This window comes from Epinephelus lanceolatus, chromosome 17, assembly GCF_041903045.1.
Source record: "Epinephelus lanceolatus isolate andai-2023 chromosome 17, ASM4190304v1, whole genome shotgun sequence".
NCBI classification, from domain to species: Eukaryota; Metazoa; Chordata; class Actinopteri; order Perciformes; family Serranidae; genus Epinephelus; species Epinephelus lanceolatus.
In genome coordinates this window covers 14,248,313-14,264,100 of record NC_135750.1, presented here as the reverse complement: position 1 = coordinate 14,264,100, position 15,788 = coordinate 14,248,313, and the positions used below count along the sequence as shown (strand labels likewise).

The 15,788-nt window shown below is 40.2% G+C and overlaps 1 protein-coding gene and 1 pseudogene across 1 annotated transcript; one reads left to right on the top strand and one right to left on the bottom strand.

Annotated features, from left to right (window-relative positions):
* The first annotated feature begins 3,360 nt into the window (after positions 1–3,360).
* LOC117248129 (G-protein coupled receptor 4-like) lies at positions 3,361–6,061 on the top strand (annotated as a pseudogene).
* A 3,206-nt stretch (positions 6,062–9,267) lies between these two features.
* On the bottom strand, positions 9,268–12,570 carry LOC144458361 (G-protein coupled receptor 4-like). The gene is made up of 4 exons (XM_078160667.1): positions 12,520–12,570; positions 11,305–11,484; positions 10,461–10,651; positions 9,268–10,364 (listed from the first exon to the last, which is right to left on the bottom strand). The coding sequence occupies exons 2-4, from the start codon at positions 11,467–11,469 to the stop codon at positions 10,022–10,024; spliced, it is 699 nt and encodes a 232-aa protein (XP_078016793.1). The 5' UTR covers positions 11,470–11,484; positions 12,520–12,570; the 3' UTR covers positions 9,268–10,021.
* Between the last annotated feature and the right edge of the window lie 3,218 nt (positions 12,571–15,788).

Here is a 15,788-nt window from a genome sequence, read left to right as displayed (position 1 = left end):
CAAAATATGTGCACGAGACTTGTCTTGCTGATTTATTGTCCTACAAAGTTTGTACTATAAATCAACAGGCATGTTGAAGCCTGACACACTGAAATAGCAGATACAGTCCAACGAAAAACTGTGTATCACTTAAAACTTCTCTCTCTGTTCCTGCCAGTCTTCACCAGGGGCCATATTTACAAATCGTCTTAGTGCTGAAATTCTAAGGAAATTCTGAGTAGTGTGATGTTTCCTTAGAATTTCCCCTTAAAGTTAAGACTAGCTCCTTGTAAAGATAAAAGTTATTCACAGAGCATCTTAGACTTTAAAAGAGCTCCTAAGTTGAAAAACTGTTAGGAGTGGAGAGGAGGACTTTAAGTGGTTTAAGAGTTTCTTAATCAGAGAAGAAAATGGTGAAAACACAAAGAGGTCAGAGAAATATTCTCCAAACACTAGATGACAGTGAGTTAATGAAATGCCACAGATTAGTTTGTGCAGGGATAATATTTGTGATCGATCTCATTAGAGATACACACACATTTCCCACCTAACACTATAACACCAGACATAAAACAACCACAACACTAAGATATTTGGAAAACTGTAAAAATGTATCAGTGCAGCAGTGATGACTTTGGTCTGTGTTAAACCTTCAGTCAGCACAGTGATCACACTAACAATGACAACACTTTAACAGTCAGCAGCTCATTTCATTTCCACTGGGTGTCCACACTGTGCAGTTCACAAAGGGCTGTGTGTCTCTCTTTTAACATCTGTTAAAAGAATGCATCATACCTAGCAACAAGGTCAACCACACCTCCTCATTAAGTTAATTAATAATTAATTAATAACTAATTCATTTGTGGACCATTACTAGGACCACATTTATGCAGCATCATGAAGATGCGAGAGGCAATAGTTTTGTTCTCAGATTGCAAGAATAAAATCAAGTCGTTATTTTAAGATCACGGGTCAATTGTTTTTTTACCTTGAGATAACAAAGCTTGTTTTCTTGTGGTAATGCATTAATTAAAAAAAAAGAATAAAGTAATGTGGATTCTTGAGAAAACAAAATGTAGATTTCTCAAGATAATGAGAAAATTTATCATGAGAAAACCACTTCTGTTTTCTTGAGATTGCAAGATAATTATGATGAACTCAGAAATCAGGAAGTCACCGTCTGTGCATGCTGCATGTTGGCATGGCCCTCATAATCTCTGATAAAGATTACAGTAAGAAGAGGAAATATCCTTTTGTTTTCTGTGAAAATGGTTGATTTTGTTATCATCTTGAGAAGCTTGTTTTCATAAGAGCATTAAATAAAATTAATTGTAAGCACAACTTTTCTGCTTCCATTGTATTTGAGCTGCTCTATTCATATATGAAACTTTACTGGTCTCAGACAACATTAGTTTCTTTTAAGGAAAACTCTCAACAGGATTCTCCAACTGTCAGTGTGTCATTACAGGTAGATCTCCTTTAACACACCAGCCTATAATGTATGATAATGCATTCTTTCTGACCATACTCCGAGTCCAGGTAGCCTGGCAATGAAATTACCAAAAGTGCCTTTGGCACACTCCAGACATGAGGTATAGAGATAAAGACCAATGCTGTGCGCAGAGAAAGTAGTGACAGCTGCTGATTCTGAGGACAGACAGAGTGGATATTTACAGGATCTGAAGCATCATTAATAACATGTTGAATAAAACACCACTAAGTAAGTGATAATCAGCTCGTGCATGTTAAGTCTGTGTTGTTAAATTTTGAACTTTTCATGAGTCTGGCAGCTGAGCTTTTGGCAGATTTAAATATCCTTGATGGCATGGATCAAGCTGTTTATCTGGCTGTAATATTGTATTCAGACACGCTTCAGATTGAATTATAGAAAACATGACCAACAACTGTCACTCGTTTATTCTAAACATCAACACAGGCATACACGTTAACTGTTGCACACATGCACGTATCCAGGGCAGCCCCCCCCCCCTTGTTGAAAATACATTTTGGCATGCACAAGTTGGACTGTAAAAAGATTGGAAAGATGGATTTTATGATCCCTGACACACAGTTTGGAGTCTCGGAGTCTATTAGGGGATAGTCTTCACTTTGGGGAAATGGGACCCTGGTCAAAATGGAGATCCTGGTTCCTGACTTTCCTGCGCTGATATCTGGGATAAAATGTGTCCTGACACATTCACTATGTCAACACTAACCCATAGAGTTATTACTATTGTGAGGGAGAATGTGTCTGCTATGGATCTATAGGTGAGGCAGCAAGTTCACTGTGTTGGATCAGGACACTATTTTGATGCTCAGGTGAGTGTGGGAAAAAGGGATGCAGAGTCCATGTCTAGAGTTGTTTATATCAAAGGCTGCTACACAATAAAATGTATAAATGCAAAGATACATCAGAGTTAAGTTGGCAAAGTATGTGTGTGGACGCACATGCAAAAGGAACTGTTCATCAGATATCATATCTGCATGTTTCACTTACTACTTTGGTGACACTTGCAGTGTGGGCACACTGAGTTCACATGCATAGAGCATGATAAAGTATAGGAGACATGCGGGGGAATCATGCACAGAGACAAGACCTTGTTTTTTAAAAAAAAAAAAAAAAAAAAAAGCAATTAATGTTATTACCCAGGTCACATTTCATAACACATGATGCTTTATAGGGGATTATTGGTAAACATCAGCTCATACTGTGTCGGTTTGGTTCTCTCTCACACAGGCGGAGCCCTCTACTGGACTCTAAGGGTAATACTCTCCTCCAGTCATAAGCATGCATTTGTCCACTGAAATGTGCATAAACTTACGTAGCTCATTTAAGCTGTTAGCAAAAGACAAAAATAAGCAGGCAACAGAACTGAGGAAGCACACGGAAGTAAAACAAAGTAAAAATGGAAAGAACATAAAAACTAAACTGGTAATGAAGGAACACGGAGGGAAACCAACAAGGATCACAGAAGACCAACGCAGACACACTGCCAATAGACAAGGGGAGCTCGAAGACTTATACTCAAGGAGAGCAGGGAGATAAGGAGGAACAGGTGAAACAAATCAGGGCAAGGCAGACAATCACGGTGGTGCTGCACGGCTGACGACACAGACTCAGTGCTGCTGTGGCTACTTGTTGCTCGTACTAACTTATTTTATGTGTTTTTACTCACGTTTTATTCAGCACGCAATAACTGTGCTTTATATGTGTCTACACTAAACGCGTGGTAGTCTGCACGTCGGAAGATGCACTTTGGACTGCAAATTAACTTAACCGCTAGCAGACGCTGACTTGCGGACCTACTAGCCTCCAGCTGATAGCGGCAGCCGATGCTCTTCAGCGTACTTTTCAGCGGACTACTTGTGTGGTATTAAACCATGAAGACTCTCCTGCCCTTGTTGTTACTTCTCCTGACGATCAGTGAACTATGTAAGAGTCTGCTCCCACTCTCCACGGACAATACACTATGCCTTGTCTACACGAAGGAGTTCCTGGCTTGCCTGTCGGCGCAGTGGGGACACGCCGCCAGAGCACCTGCCTTCGGAGGTGAAAAGGAGGCCAGCTGCCAGAGGGCCTCATCAGCGAAAGAGAGGCAGGCACAGAGGTGTCACACAACGTCTACGACGAAGGGGTAGTAAACCACCTCTTCTATTATCCTTAGTAATGTGAGATCACTGAGCAGTAAAATGGAGGAGCTAAGACTAAATACATGACATTGCCATGAGTACAGAGAGTCGTGTATCATGGTTTTCACTGAATTGTGGCTCCGTAAGGACATCCCTGACTCTTTGATCCAGCTGGATGGCTTTTCCTGTGCGCGGGCAGACAGGGAGGCCTCCTCCGGGAAAACTTGCATGACGCGTTTCTTGCCGTAAAGCAGTTTTTTTCCACGAAATTTCGCCCCCGATGGCAGAAGCTTATTACAAATTGATTGCAAAGCCACTAAGTAACCTATGTAAACGCTGATAGTCTGATTTTACTGTGGCCACTACCCTGTGCAGCCCACATTATTTTCATAATGATATATTTAGGAAAAGATGCTATCTGATGCCTCTTAAACAAACAGACCCCAACAAGTCAGTGTAAATGAAACACTATCAGAGGTAAAATACTGTAGAACTGGGGTACCTCAAGGATTTGCGAGCTCTCCGTTTTTATTCACAGTATACACAAATGAGTGCAGAAGCGACCAGCCAAATAACTTCGTCATAAAATTCTTTGTCTCCACAAAAGTGTGGAGAAAATGTAAGGAGCCATACGATTGGCTGAAAGTGAACACACCTGATTAACTGATGAATCTGTCAATCAGAATCATAAATTTGATTGACAGATTTATCAGCTTATGGTGACGTCCGTTGACCTGCGACGTCAGGGGAGTCTCAAAATTCACCACACAGGTTTCTGTCACAAATGTAGAGAGGTTCACAAATGAGAAGCAGTTTGTAAATGCACATTCAGCGATTCGCATGATCTGTGAATTTATATTACACGTGTGCCTCAAAATAATATTTGTGAAACAAAGCGTGTGCATTTCCGAATTTATATTACAAGTTTGCATAAACATTATATTTGCGAAACAGATCGTGTGCATTAGTGAGTCCGAAATACAACTGCAAACCAGAGCATGTGCATTCGTGAAAAACCCTGCGTGAGTTCATTCATTATGAGACTAATCTGACCCCATACTGGAGGACTATACTGCAACCAGTCACAGACCTCTTTTGGCATCCTCCACCCCCCTTTGCTTCATGTACATTCAAATTTGACCTATTAAAAACAAAGCACCTGACTGTGTGACAAACAAATAACCTGAGATGATGGGAAACATGTACAATATTTTGAAGAGGCGAAGTAAAGGATGTGGAAATGAAAAAAACAAGCATGAAATCGGTAGAAATGTTCTTCTTGTAAGTTTCACTCAGGAAAATGGAAGATCCCTGCAACAGTTGATGGGAGGACAGCTTTGATTACAGCAACTCCTCCTACGACTACTACGGTCATAATGAAGAAGTTGGATTCATCACAATTGTGGTGACATGCATCATCATTGGTATCGCCCTTCCTTTGACCCTCATGGCCATCTTTGCTCTTTACTCCCTGGTATGCATTATGACTGAGTTTCATTTATTTACTATAAGTGTTGACACGCAATCCGTTGTTTATATAACTGACAGGGAAGGCAAAATGAAGCCACACCTCTGACTGTAGTAAGATATGAGCAAGATAACCTTTTTGGAGGAGGTGAAGTTCAGAACATCTTTAAAACTGTCTTTTTTCCTTTCATCAATTCCTGCAGGTGCAAAATGATCACGTTGCTCCGATCTACATCATCAACCTTCTCATTTCTGACCTCATTCAGCTCTGCTGAACAATCGTTTGGTTGGAAAAACCTGAGGACTGGAAGAAGTATAACACTGTTTATATTTACTTCTTTGGTGTGATGGCAAGTGCTTGCTTCATGGTGTGCATCGCCCTGGAAAGGTAGCTGTCTGTCTATCCAGTATGTGTGTACCTACTTCTGTGCTGAGCCATTGTATTATGATATCATTCTGAAGCTGTGTCTGTCTTGTATTGCAGGTTTTTGGTCATCGCCTTCCCACCGCTTCAGACGAACCATCAAGACCTCTGTGCTGGTCTGTGTCATGGTCTGGCCCCTTCCTACAATCTATATCCTCCCTTCCTATTTTTGTGTAAATTTTGTGGTCACAGAAGCAATCTCCGCCACCTTTTTACTCCTACCCCTTCCACTGCTCATATTCTTCTTGGGTGGGACCCTCAAAGCCCTGTCTGCTTCCATCTCAGTTCCCTCTGACTAAAAAAACGTCCGATTGTGGGAGTTTTGGTCCTGGTGCTGCTTCTTTACACTCTGCTGTTCCTGCCCAGCATCATTTGGTCCCTGACAGAGAACGGCAGAAATAACAATATTGTCAGCAACGTGTCTTTTGTGTTTCTTAGATTGAGTCCTCTCGCAGACTCAGTTATGTATATTTTCATGAGGAAAGGGACATAGACAAGGTTTTGGCTTCTCTTTGTTGTTGCAGAATGGACAGCAATGATGTTAGCAGTCAAGCAGTATAAATGATGGCAACATGTCCACAATCAACTTCATGTGGGCGGAGAAAGGGGAGTAGGCAAACAGAAATGATAGAGACAGGACCAGAGGTGTAAATATAGACGGTGCAGGTGGGGCAGTTGCACTGGGGCCACCTTAGAAATATATGTATATATATATATAGTAATAGTATATATATTATATATGAGCATAAATCAACACAAAAATGATATGTGGACTGTATAAATCATCATTTCTATGCACAGAAAGAACTGGCAGGTGTTTATCAACGGACTATACATGTTTCTTTCCTGTTGATTAGATCTGCCGTTGTGATGTGCTTTGCATACACTGTGTACATGCCTGCCTACCTTTTTTTAGAAGCAGGTGCAGGTTATCATGTAACTATACACCCTGTCGTCATTCACCGTATTTAATGTAGACTCTGTGGATGTGAGGGACAAACCAGCACACATGGCATAGGGAACTCATATATATTATACAGTACAGGCCAAAAGTTTGGACACACCTTCTCATTCAATGCGTTTTCTTTATTTTCATGACTATTTACATTGTAGATTCTCACTGAAGGCATCAAAACTATGAATGAACACATGTGGAGTTATGTACTTAACAAAAAAAGGTGAAATAACTGAAAACATGTTTTATATTCTAGTTTCTTCAAAATAGCCACCCTTTGCTCTGATTACTGCTTTGCACACTCTTGGCATTCTCTCCATGAGCTTCAAGAGGTAGTCACCTGAAATGGTTTCCACTTCACAGGTGTGCCTTATCAGGGTTAATTAGTGGAATTTCTTGCTTTATCAATGGGGTTGGGACCATCAGTTGTGTTGTGCAGATGTCAGGTTAATACACAGCCGACAGCCCTATTGGACAACTGTTAAAATTCATATTATGGCAAGAACCAATCAGCTAACTAAAGAAAAACGGGTGGCCATCATTACTTTAAGAAATGAAGGTCAGTCAGTCCGGAAAATTGCAAAAACTTTAAATGTGTCCCCAAGTGGAGTCGCAAAAACCATCAAGCGCTACAACGAAACTGGCACACATGAGGACCGACCCAGGAAAGGAAGACCAAGAGTCACCTCTGCTTCTGAGGATAAGTTCATCCGAGTCACCAGCCTCAGAAATCGCAAGTTAACAGCAGCTCAGATCAGAGACCAGATGAATGCCACACAGAGTTCTAGCAGCAGACCCATCTCTAGAACAACTGTTAAGAGGAGACTGCGCCAATCAGGCCTTCATGGTCAAATAGCTGCTAGGAAACCACTGCTAAGGAGAGGCAACAAGCAGAAGAGATTTGTTTGGGCCAAGAAACACAAGGAATGGACATTAGACCAGTGGAAATCTGTGCTTTGGTCTGATGAGTCCAAATTTGAGATCTTTGGTTCCAACCGCCGTGTCTTTGTGAGACGCAGAAAAGGTGAACGGATGGATTCCACATGCCTGGTTCCCACTGTGAAGCATGGAGGAGGAGGTGTGATGGTGTGGGGGTGTTTTGCTGGTGACACTGTTGGGGATTTATTCAAAATTGAAGGCACACTGAACCAGCATGGCTACCACAGCATCCTGCAGCGACATGTCATCCCATCCGGTTTGCGTTTAGTTGGACGATCATTTATTTTTCAACAGGACAATGACCCCAAACACACCTCCAGGCTGTGTAAGGGCTATTTGACCAAGAAGGAGAGTGATGGAGTGCTGCGGCAGATGACCTGGCCTCCACAGTCACCGGACCTGAACCCAATCGAGATGGTTTGGGGTGAGCTGGACCGCAGAGTGAAGGCAAAGGGGCCAACAAGTGCTAAACACCTCTGGGAACTCCTTCAAGACTGTTGGAAAAACATTTCAGGTGACTACCTCTTGAAGCTCATGGAGAGAATGCCAAGAGTGTGCAAAGCAGTAATCAGAGCAAAGGGTGGCTATTTTGAAGAAACTAGAATATAAAACATGTTTTCAGTTATTTCACCTTTTTTTGTTAAGTACATAACTCCACATGTGTTCATTCATAGTTTTGATGCCTTCAGTGAGAATCTACAATGTAAATAGTCATGAAAATAAAGAAAACGCATTGAATGAGAAGGTGTGTCCAAACTTTTGGCCTGTACTGTATATCACATTAAAATGTGAATGTTTAACAGCATTGAAAATATATTGTTACAGTATCACATAAAATATTTTATTCATCTGTTTCTAATTCTTCAGCAAAAGACTTAAAAGTCTTTGAAAAGGCATGCTTAAAACAAAAACCAAAACTGCATTTTTTTCATGCCTAAAGATTAATGATGGTTTAGAACATACAGTAAACAGTAAAATGTAAAAAGAGCCTTTCTCAGCATGTTCTAAATAAATAGACAAGTGTACTTTCTAATGTTTATGGATTTCCTATTAATTGTGCATCTCATTTTCTTTGTTCATTCGAAATTTTTTCCTTGCAATTTATGGAAAAAGAGTGAATCACCCAAATGTAATAAAACAGAGTTGTTTTAAAAACAGTGTTCTGTACAGCTACAGCCCAAAGCTGCCAGCGTCTTAAATGTTGTATAATCACTTCCTAATTGTTTATAGTGCCTCTATCTTTAAAAAAAAAAAAGCTTTATAGTATAATGTCACAAAATTTACCTTTGAAAGCTGAAAGGCTCCACCTGAATGAGTTTTCTACATGAAAGTCCGTCGTGTCCTCAGCATGCTAAGTTTCTAATAAATATGGTAAGTTGCAACATGCAGTATAGGTCAATGATACACCTACAGCACACGGAGGAGGTGTTGGCTATCATTATCTTCGAAGGTAGAGAGGAAATGTGGGACTGGACTGTGTGAGTCCACAATATGTACCATTTTCACTTTCTGAAATAACTGACGAGAAATATTGAACTTTGTCACGATATTTTGATTTTTTGAGATGCGCCTGTAAGGCACAAATATGCATTAGTGCAAGAGGAAAGTGGGGCTGATAAAACACCACAAAGGAAGTTGTAATCAGCCCATGCATGTTAAGTCTGTATATTCAAGACTTTGCTGTTCTGATGAGTAAATAGCAGCTGAGCTTGTTGCAGGTTTATATACATAAATATTGAACTTACCATTTTATAAGTAGCATCTGATAGTTACACATGATCCATATCTCTTATCTTCTTGGCCTTATACACATGAAATATACTTGACACAAACTGGCTCAGTGAATGTGAAGGAAGGGAGTCCACACCAGATGTATACAATAGGCTGATTTATTTAAAACCAAAGTCATCTTTAACTGGGAGTGGAACATCATCAGCAATGAAAGCAATACATGGATGCACAAGATGTGTGCTGTGGTGTTGACTAATCAGCCCAGACATCTAAGCCCACAATCATCTGTCACGTCAGTGACCAATACTGTCTCTGGGTGTCACTGGTTCTTCTTGACAACTTTGTCGAGATACATGCACCAACACACTGACCCATTTCATTTGACTTCATTTTACCATGTCAATGAATTAGTACCTACTTCTGTTGTTCTGTTTTTCCATTAGCATCACTGTGAAGTCAGAATTTATCAATATTGTTAAGCACATTGCAGCTGTTGTGTAATCCTGCTCTGAATCACTTCCTAGGTGCCTCCCATGAAAACAGCAAAACTATTTGTATAAAATAAAGATTAAAAAAGCAAAACAAACACAGTTTGGGACAGACACACATTAGCTATAACCAGTGGCGTCTTTAAGCCTGGCTGTCTGAGGCCTCAGCCCTGAATGTTTTATGAATAGCCCCGGATCTCTGTCTCTCTTTCTCTGCCTACATGAAGCTGACTGTAGACATTTTGTCATCATTCACACTGGACTGCTGATATCATCACTGTCCATTCTGCAACAACACACAGAAGCCAACAGCTTGTCAATGGTCCCTTTCCTCATGAAAATATACAGAAATAAGTCTGCCAGAGGACTCAACTGCACAAATGTTAAAGACAGGTTGTTTAGTGTATATCAATCGATACCACTGCTTCCCCGTGCCAGGGACAAAATAATGGTGGGCAGGAACAACAGTGTGTAAATAAGCAGCACCAGGACCAACATTCCTACAATTCTTCGTTTTTCGTCAGAGTGGACAGAGATGGAAGCAGACAGGGCTTTGAGGGTCCCACCAAGGAAGAATATGAACAGTGGGAGAGGAAGGAGGAGGATGCCACTGATGGTTGCTGGATTCCTTGCAGCAATAAGAAGACAGGAAATGACAGGAGGAAGGGCCCAGACCACAACACAGACCAGCACAGAGATCTTGATAGTTCGTCTGAAGCGGTACCACAGTGGGCAGGCGATGACCAAATACCTGCAATACAAGACAGACACAGCTTCAGAATGATATCATAATACAATGGCTGAACACAGAAGTAGGTACACACATACTGGATAGACAGACAGCTACCTTTCCAGGGCGATGCACACCATGAAACCAATACTGACCACCAGACAATAGCCGTAAATTGAAAGTAAGATAAATCGGCCACTGAGTATCCAGTCCACAGGTAGCACCCAAGCAATCATGCAGCAGAGCTGAATGAGGTCAGTAATGAGAAGGTTGATGATGTAGATCGGAACAACATGATCATCTTTCACCTGCAAGAAAACATTGGTGCACGTTAGAAAGCAGCTGTGAACATGAGGTCCACCTCCTCCCAGATGTGTCATTTTGCTGTGCCCAGAATTTGTTATCAGAGCCATTTATTCACTTTTCATCACACTCTGTTTTGTGCTGTCTGAAATATCAGAAAAGACACACAGTCACTGACTAGGTTTACATGCACAAAATATTCAGTTTTTTGCCTTTATTCTGAAAAGACAATATTCCTACTAAGGTCTTTCATGGATAATATAAAAGGATATTCCACTAATATTCATGTTTACATTACAGCCGTGCATACTCTGATAAACATGCCCGTGGAACATGGGATCACTCCTCAAACCTGAATAATACCCTCATATACCACATGTTTTATTTGGAATATGCAAATTTGGGAAAAGGCCTAATTTGGAATATCCAGACAGAATATGCTATTTTCATGACCAGCATCAAATTCCAAATATTGGCATATTCAGATTAATAATGGAAGCTTTATGTGCACTGTAACTATGGAGTAATATTTTTCCTGTGAATGTATAAATCATCACAATAATTCATCCAGTCCCCTGACACCTGGCCCCTAACCTAGATCAAGATTTTGGCACAGACAGTAAATAAATAAATATGGTAAAAGTAAAAATATACATACCAGAGAACGAACAGCATAGATGGCCACAAGGGTCAAAGGAAGGCCGATACACATGATTATGATCGTCACCACTTTCATGATGAATTCAACTGGTTTATAACCTCCATAGTTATAGGTGAGGCTGCTGTTGTCCTGTGAAGTGTTGTTCATGTTGACTTCTTCCATTCTTCAGAGTGAAACCTGTTGTTTAAGAGATGAGGTTATGGAAATGGAACATGTTGCCTAATATCTGCCGTTATCTAGCAATATTGCTAAAGCTGTGTCGTGCAAGGTCACACAAACACAAATACAGTAAGCTTACATCCAATATTTTTTTAAAAAAAGCTCAATATTTGTTGCATTGTCTGCTAATATTAATTAATCAAATTATACAGTTTCAAATGATTATGCTTCAAAGTAAAACCTAGTGTTTAAGAGATCAAGTTATAGAAAGGGACCATGTTGTTCAGTGATATCACTGAACAGTTTACACTATAACCACACAAAAAAAAGAAATAAAAGCTCAATATTTGTTATATTTCTGCTCATATAATTTAATGAAATAATACAGTTTCAGGTACAACATGTTCTGGTTACAATATTGTATACGCTGCTGTGAGGTCTTTTCTGCAGCCACAGAACACTGTTCAGTTGTTTCAGTAATTTAATGTAATGTTTAATGCTCATGTAAATGGGTTTAGGACGTTTTGACCGTCTTCTTTACTTGATGCTCCACTACTTGTTGAATGCCTCTCTGCCCTCTGATTATGGAGGAAGAGGTTCACATGGACGAATAATCTCCAATGTCTTTTATGTGCTGATTCATGCTCTTATTTTACAGAAACAACATTAACTGAATCATAAACTAACTGTATCCTGTCCTGGGTTACATAACATATAATCAACAGAAAACTCTTCGAGCTAAGTGGACTCACTTCCTGAAATGTCTACGCAGTCATGATCATTTCTGTTCTGTCTTACAGTTTTAATTAATTCAAAACTCTGTAGCTTTCTGCATGTTTTTTTGGAACCTTTTCATCCATTTCATCAAACGCATCTTTGTTACACTGTTACACAATCACTCTCTCTTTTAATAATTTAAAGAAAAAGACAGATAATAATCCAAATGAAATAAAACACAGTTGGTTTGAACACAGTATTCTGTACTCTGCAGTTTTAAAAAAATATTTCAAATAATCTCTACATACAGGAAAAAAGTAATGTCACAACATTTACCTTTGAAAGCTGCAAGACCACACCAGAATAAGTCCTCTGTACCAATGTGTGATGCCTCCAGGTGCTTTACAATAAATATGGTAAGTCAGGAAATGCTGTGGGTTCCTGTTAATCTACACCTCCTCTTCTAAAGAAGATAGCACAGAAGTCGTCAGCCACTAACATGCAATGTATGTAAAGACAGTGAAAATATAATTTTAAATTCTTAAGTAATCTCGCAATTTTTTTTTTATCCAGCTGATTTTTACTCCTCTTCAGCATAGAAATAAAGGGGAAAAAAGACAGTTTTGCAAACTCATGTTTTTATTTGTGTTTTTTCATGTCCATTACAATGGACGCCACAACTAAATGAGCGTAAAATGTCATAATGTAATAATGTAATAACTAATCAGTTATGACCTAAACACCTGGAACTGGATTTCTGCATAACATACACATGAACTTGTATGATTGTGGGTAATGTAACTTCAAGAAATCTGTTTTGCCTTCAGTAATCTATCATGGAACTTCAAAATGCATTGCCATACTTTTTAATATAGAAAGCTAACCATGTAACAACTGATCACACATTTACAAAGCAACTGGAAAAGCATCAGCTTGCTGGATATTTTCATGTAATCACTCATTTACGATGAGCAGCCTTGAAGCAGTTTCGGTGTGGCACAAAGCACAGGTGGATGTTGCATTTGTCACAAAAGATGTGCATTTTTCCTGTGCAGTATGGCCTCTTGCGTCTGGTGGCCTCTGTCTTATCATCATAATTTGGCATGTGGTCAACCATGTCATACTGCACTTCAGGCAGAGGCCTTGCATCCTGAACTTATGGTCTGTGATGGACATGCTGTGGTTCCGGAGACATACTGGGTCTTCCACGTTTAGCCGTGTTGGGATTCACAGGACCACAGATGTTTTGTCATTTGGTCAAATCTAAACTGGAGATTTAAAGGCTTTTTCCTCTGCATGCTCTTTGTCTTTCAAACAAAGAGAGCTAGGTGACACCTATCTCCACAGGAGGTCTCACCTCACACCTTAGTGAGACACAAGTCTCACAACTTGATTGGACAGTACTGTTACAGTGACATGCCCCTCTGTGATGTCACCAAACTCTAAGCTAAGGCCTGCTCCTTTCAAGCCTTCTCTCTCTTGCTCTAGCTGTTGAACAGTTAACACCTCTTTCCGGCTGGGCCTGGAACAGCAGAGGCCCAGACCCTTGCTCCATAGCCCCAAACCACTAAAGGGAGGGCAATTGATCACAGACTCTCTTGCGAACACAAGGTTTGCAACTAGCTTTCCAGCAACAAGGAACTAAGTGAGTGAGCACCCAGTGTCTAACTCTGCTAAACCCTGAACGACCAGCTTCCTTGGAGTTTCACCTTTGGAACAAAGGATCCAACAAAGACTGCACCTGGAACCATGTTCCCAGCCTTCTTCTGCTGGCTAACAAAGCAGTACACCACCAAGTGACTCTTTCTCCCATCCATTCAAGGATCGGTAACGTAACAACTGGGCATAGCTTATCACAGCTTTACAGGCTAAGCAAGACTGTTTAACTTGTTGTATGTGATTTGATGCTGTTTACTGAGTTATTCTTGTGATTGTTGGCAGTTAGGTCATTGATTAGTTGGCTTCGCCAAAGCTAAGTGTTTAGTTTGCTAATACTGTTCACAAACAGATTCTTGCACACAACTAAACAATCTCTACACTAATCCAGACTGTTTGCAACACATATCACATTCACATAGACTCATTAACAAATACGCTTTCACCAGAGCTACACCCAAACAGGCATCTCAAAGTTCCCGCTTCTTTTCCTTTGTCTTTGTCCTGAGCACACGGTCAGACAAACACCTCTCCCGACCTGAAGCAAGCCTTGATTTGGCCATTTTGGTAGTTCTCTGTTGTCAGCCATTTTGTTTTGTAGGCCAAACGGCTCCTTGGTCACCACACTCGCCTTTGTCTTTCTCTTTTCTCTCTCACACACACACACACAAATATACACACCAAGCAAGTCCGCGTCCAGACCAAAATATGGAGTGTGGACTGGTAGCTGGAGAGGTGCCAGCGCCTGTCATGGGCAGCCCACTCTGACATCTCTCCACTTAGTGCATGGAAAGGTCCAGTTTGTGCATGTGTGTTTTCGGACCTGTGTGTGATTGACAAACAGAGTGAAAAATTGAATTTCCCCTCGGGGATTAATAAAGTATATAAAAAAAGTAAAAAAAATAATTTAATTATTAATCAAACTCCAAATTAATAGTTTAGCGTATTTTATGAGACTGATATCTTTAACTGGCTATCATTTTTCCCTTTACGGGAATGGTGCCCCACGAGGTGATTTAATGTTAATTAAGTCACATTATTTAACATGATTATTAATTATTAATAATAATTATTAATTATTTCCGATAGCCAATTAAATCCCTACATATTTGGTGCCTCTTGGTGAGACCTAATATATTGATCCCAACATATCTGGTGCCGCCGTGTGAAGCCCGAATTTATGTTCCCAACATTTTGGTGCCTCCGTGTGAAGCCTAATGTGTTGATCCCAACAAATCCGAACAAAACTGACTTTCTGTAATGCATTTCAATGAACGTCCAGGCAGAGAATGTCCGAGTGTATGGGAATGGCTATACGCACTGTGATTGGCTCATCGCGTTTGAGGGCGGGACTTAGCCATAGGTCAATTGTGAATGCTCTCTCATATTCTTCTTACATTCTTCGTTTACCCAGATCTTTTTTTTAAAAATCTGAATACTGCATCTTTGTGCATGTTTTCATATGGTTTTTTTTACACAATCACATACTTATAATTCTCCCAATTTAAAGGAAAAACACGGTAAACACACAGTATTATGTACAGTGCAATGCTGTCAGCTTCTTAAATGTTGCATAATCATCTCCTGACTGTATCGTTTTTAATAATCTAATGTCACAAAATTTACCTTTAAAAGCTACGAGACCCCACACAAATGAGTTCCCTACATCAGTGTCTCCTTGGCATCCAAATGGTCAACAATAAATATGGCAAATTGTAACATGCAGTTGGTTGATGATAATCTACACAGCAGACATTATTTCTTACAGAAGAGAGAAAACAGGGCCACCATATCTACACAGTGCGTCATGACAGTCCAGCACCGCCTGTTAAACTTTGCTAACCCTCTGCCTCTGAATAGATATCAAAGAGTGCTTGTAGAATGTTGTACATTTCCTGCTAATAAGACAGCGTTGTTTTATCATGTCTTTATCTTCCTCTGATAATTCA

Coding starts and splice junctions, on each gene's coding strand:
- LOC144458361 (XM_078160667.1), bottom strand. CDS start 11,469: ATGGAAGAAGTCAACATGAACAACACTTCACAGGACAACAGCAGCCTC. Junction 10,652..11,304: donor TCTATGCTGTTCGTTCTCTG/GTATGTATATTT, acceptor GTTTTCTTGCAG/GTGAAAGATGATCATGTTGT. Junction 10,365..10,460: donor GTGTGCATCGCCCTGGAAAG/GTAGCTGTCTGT, acceptor CTTGTATTGCAG/GTATTTGGTCATCGCCTGCC.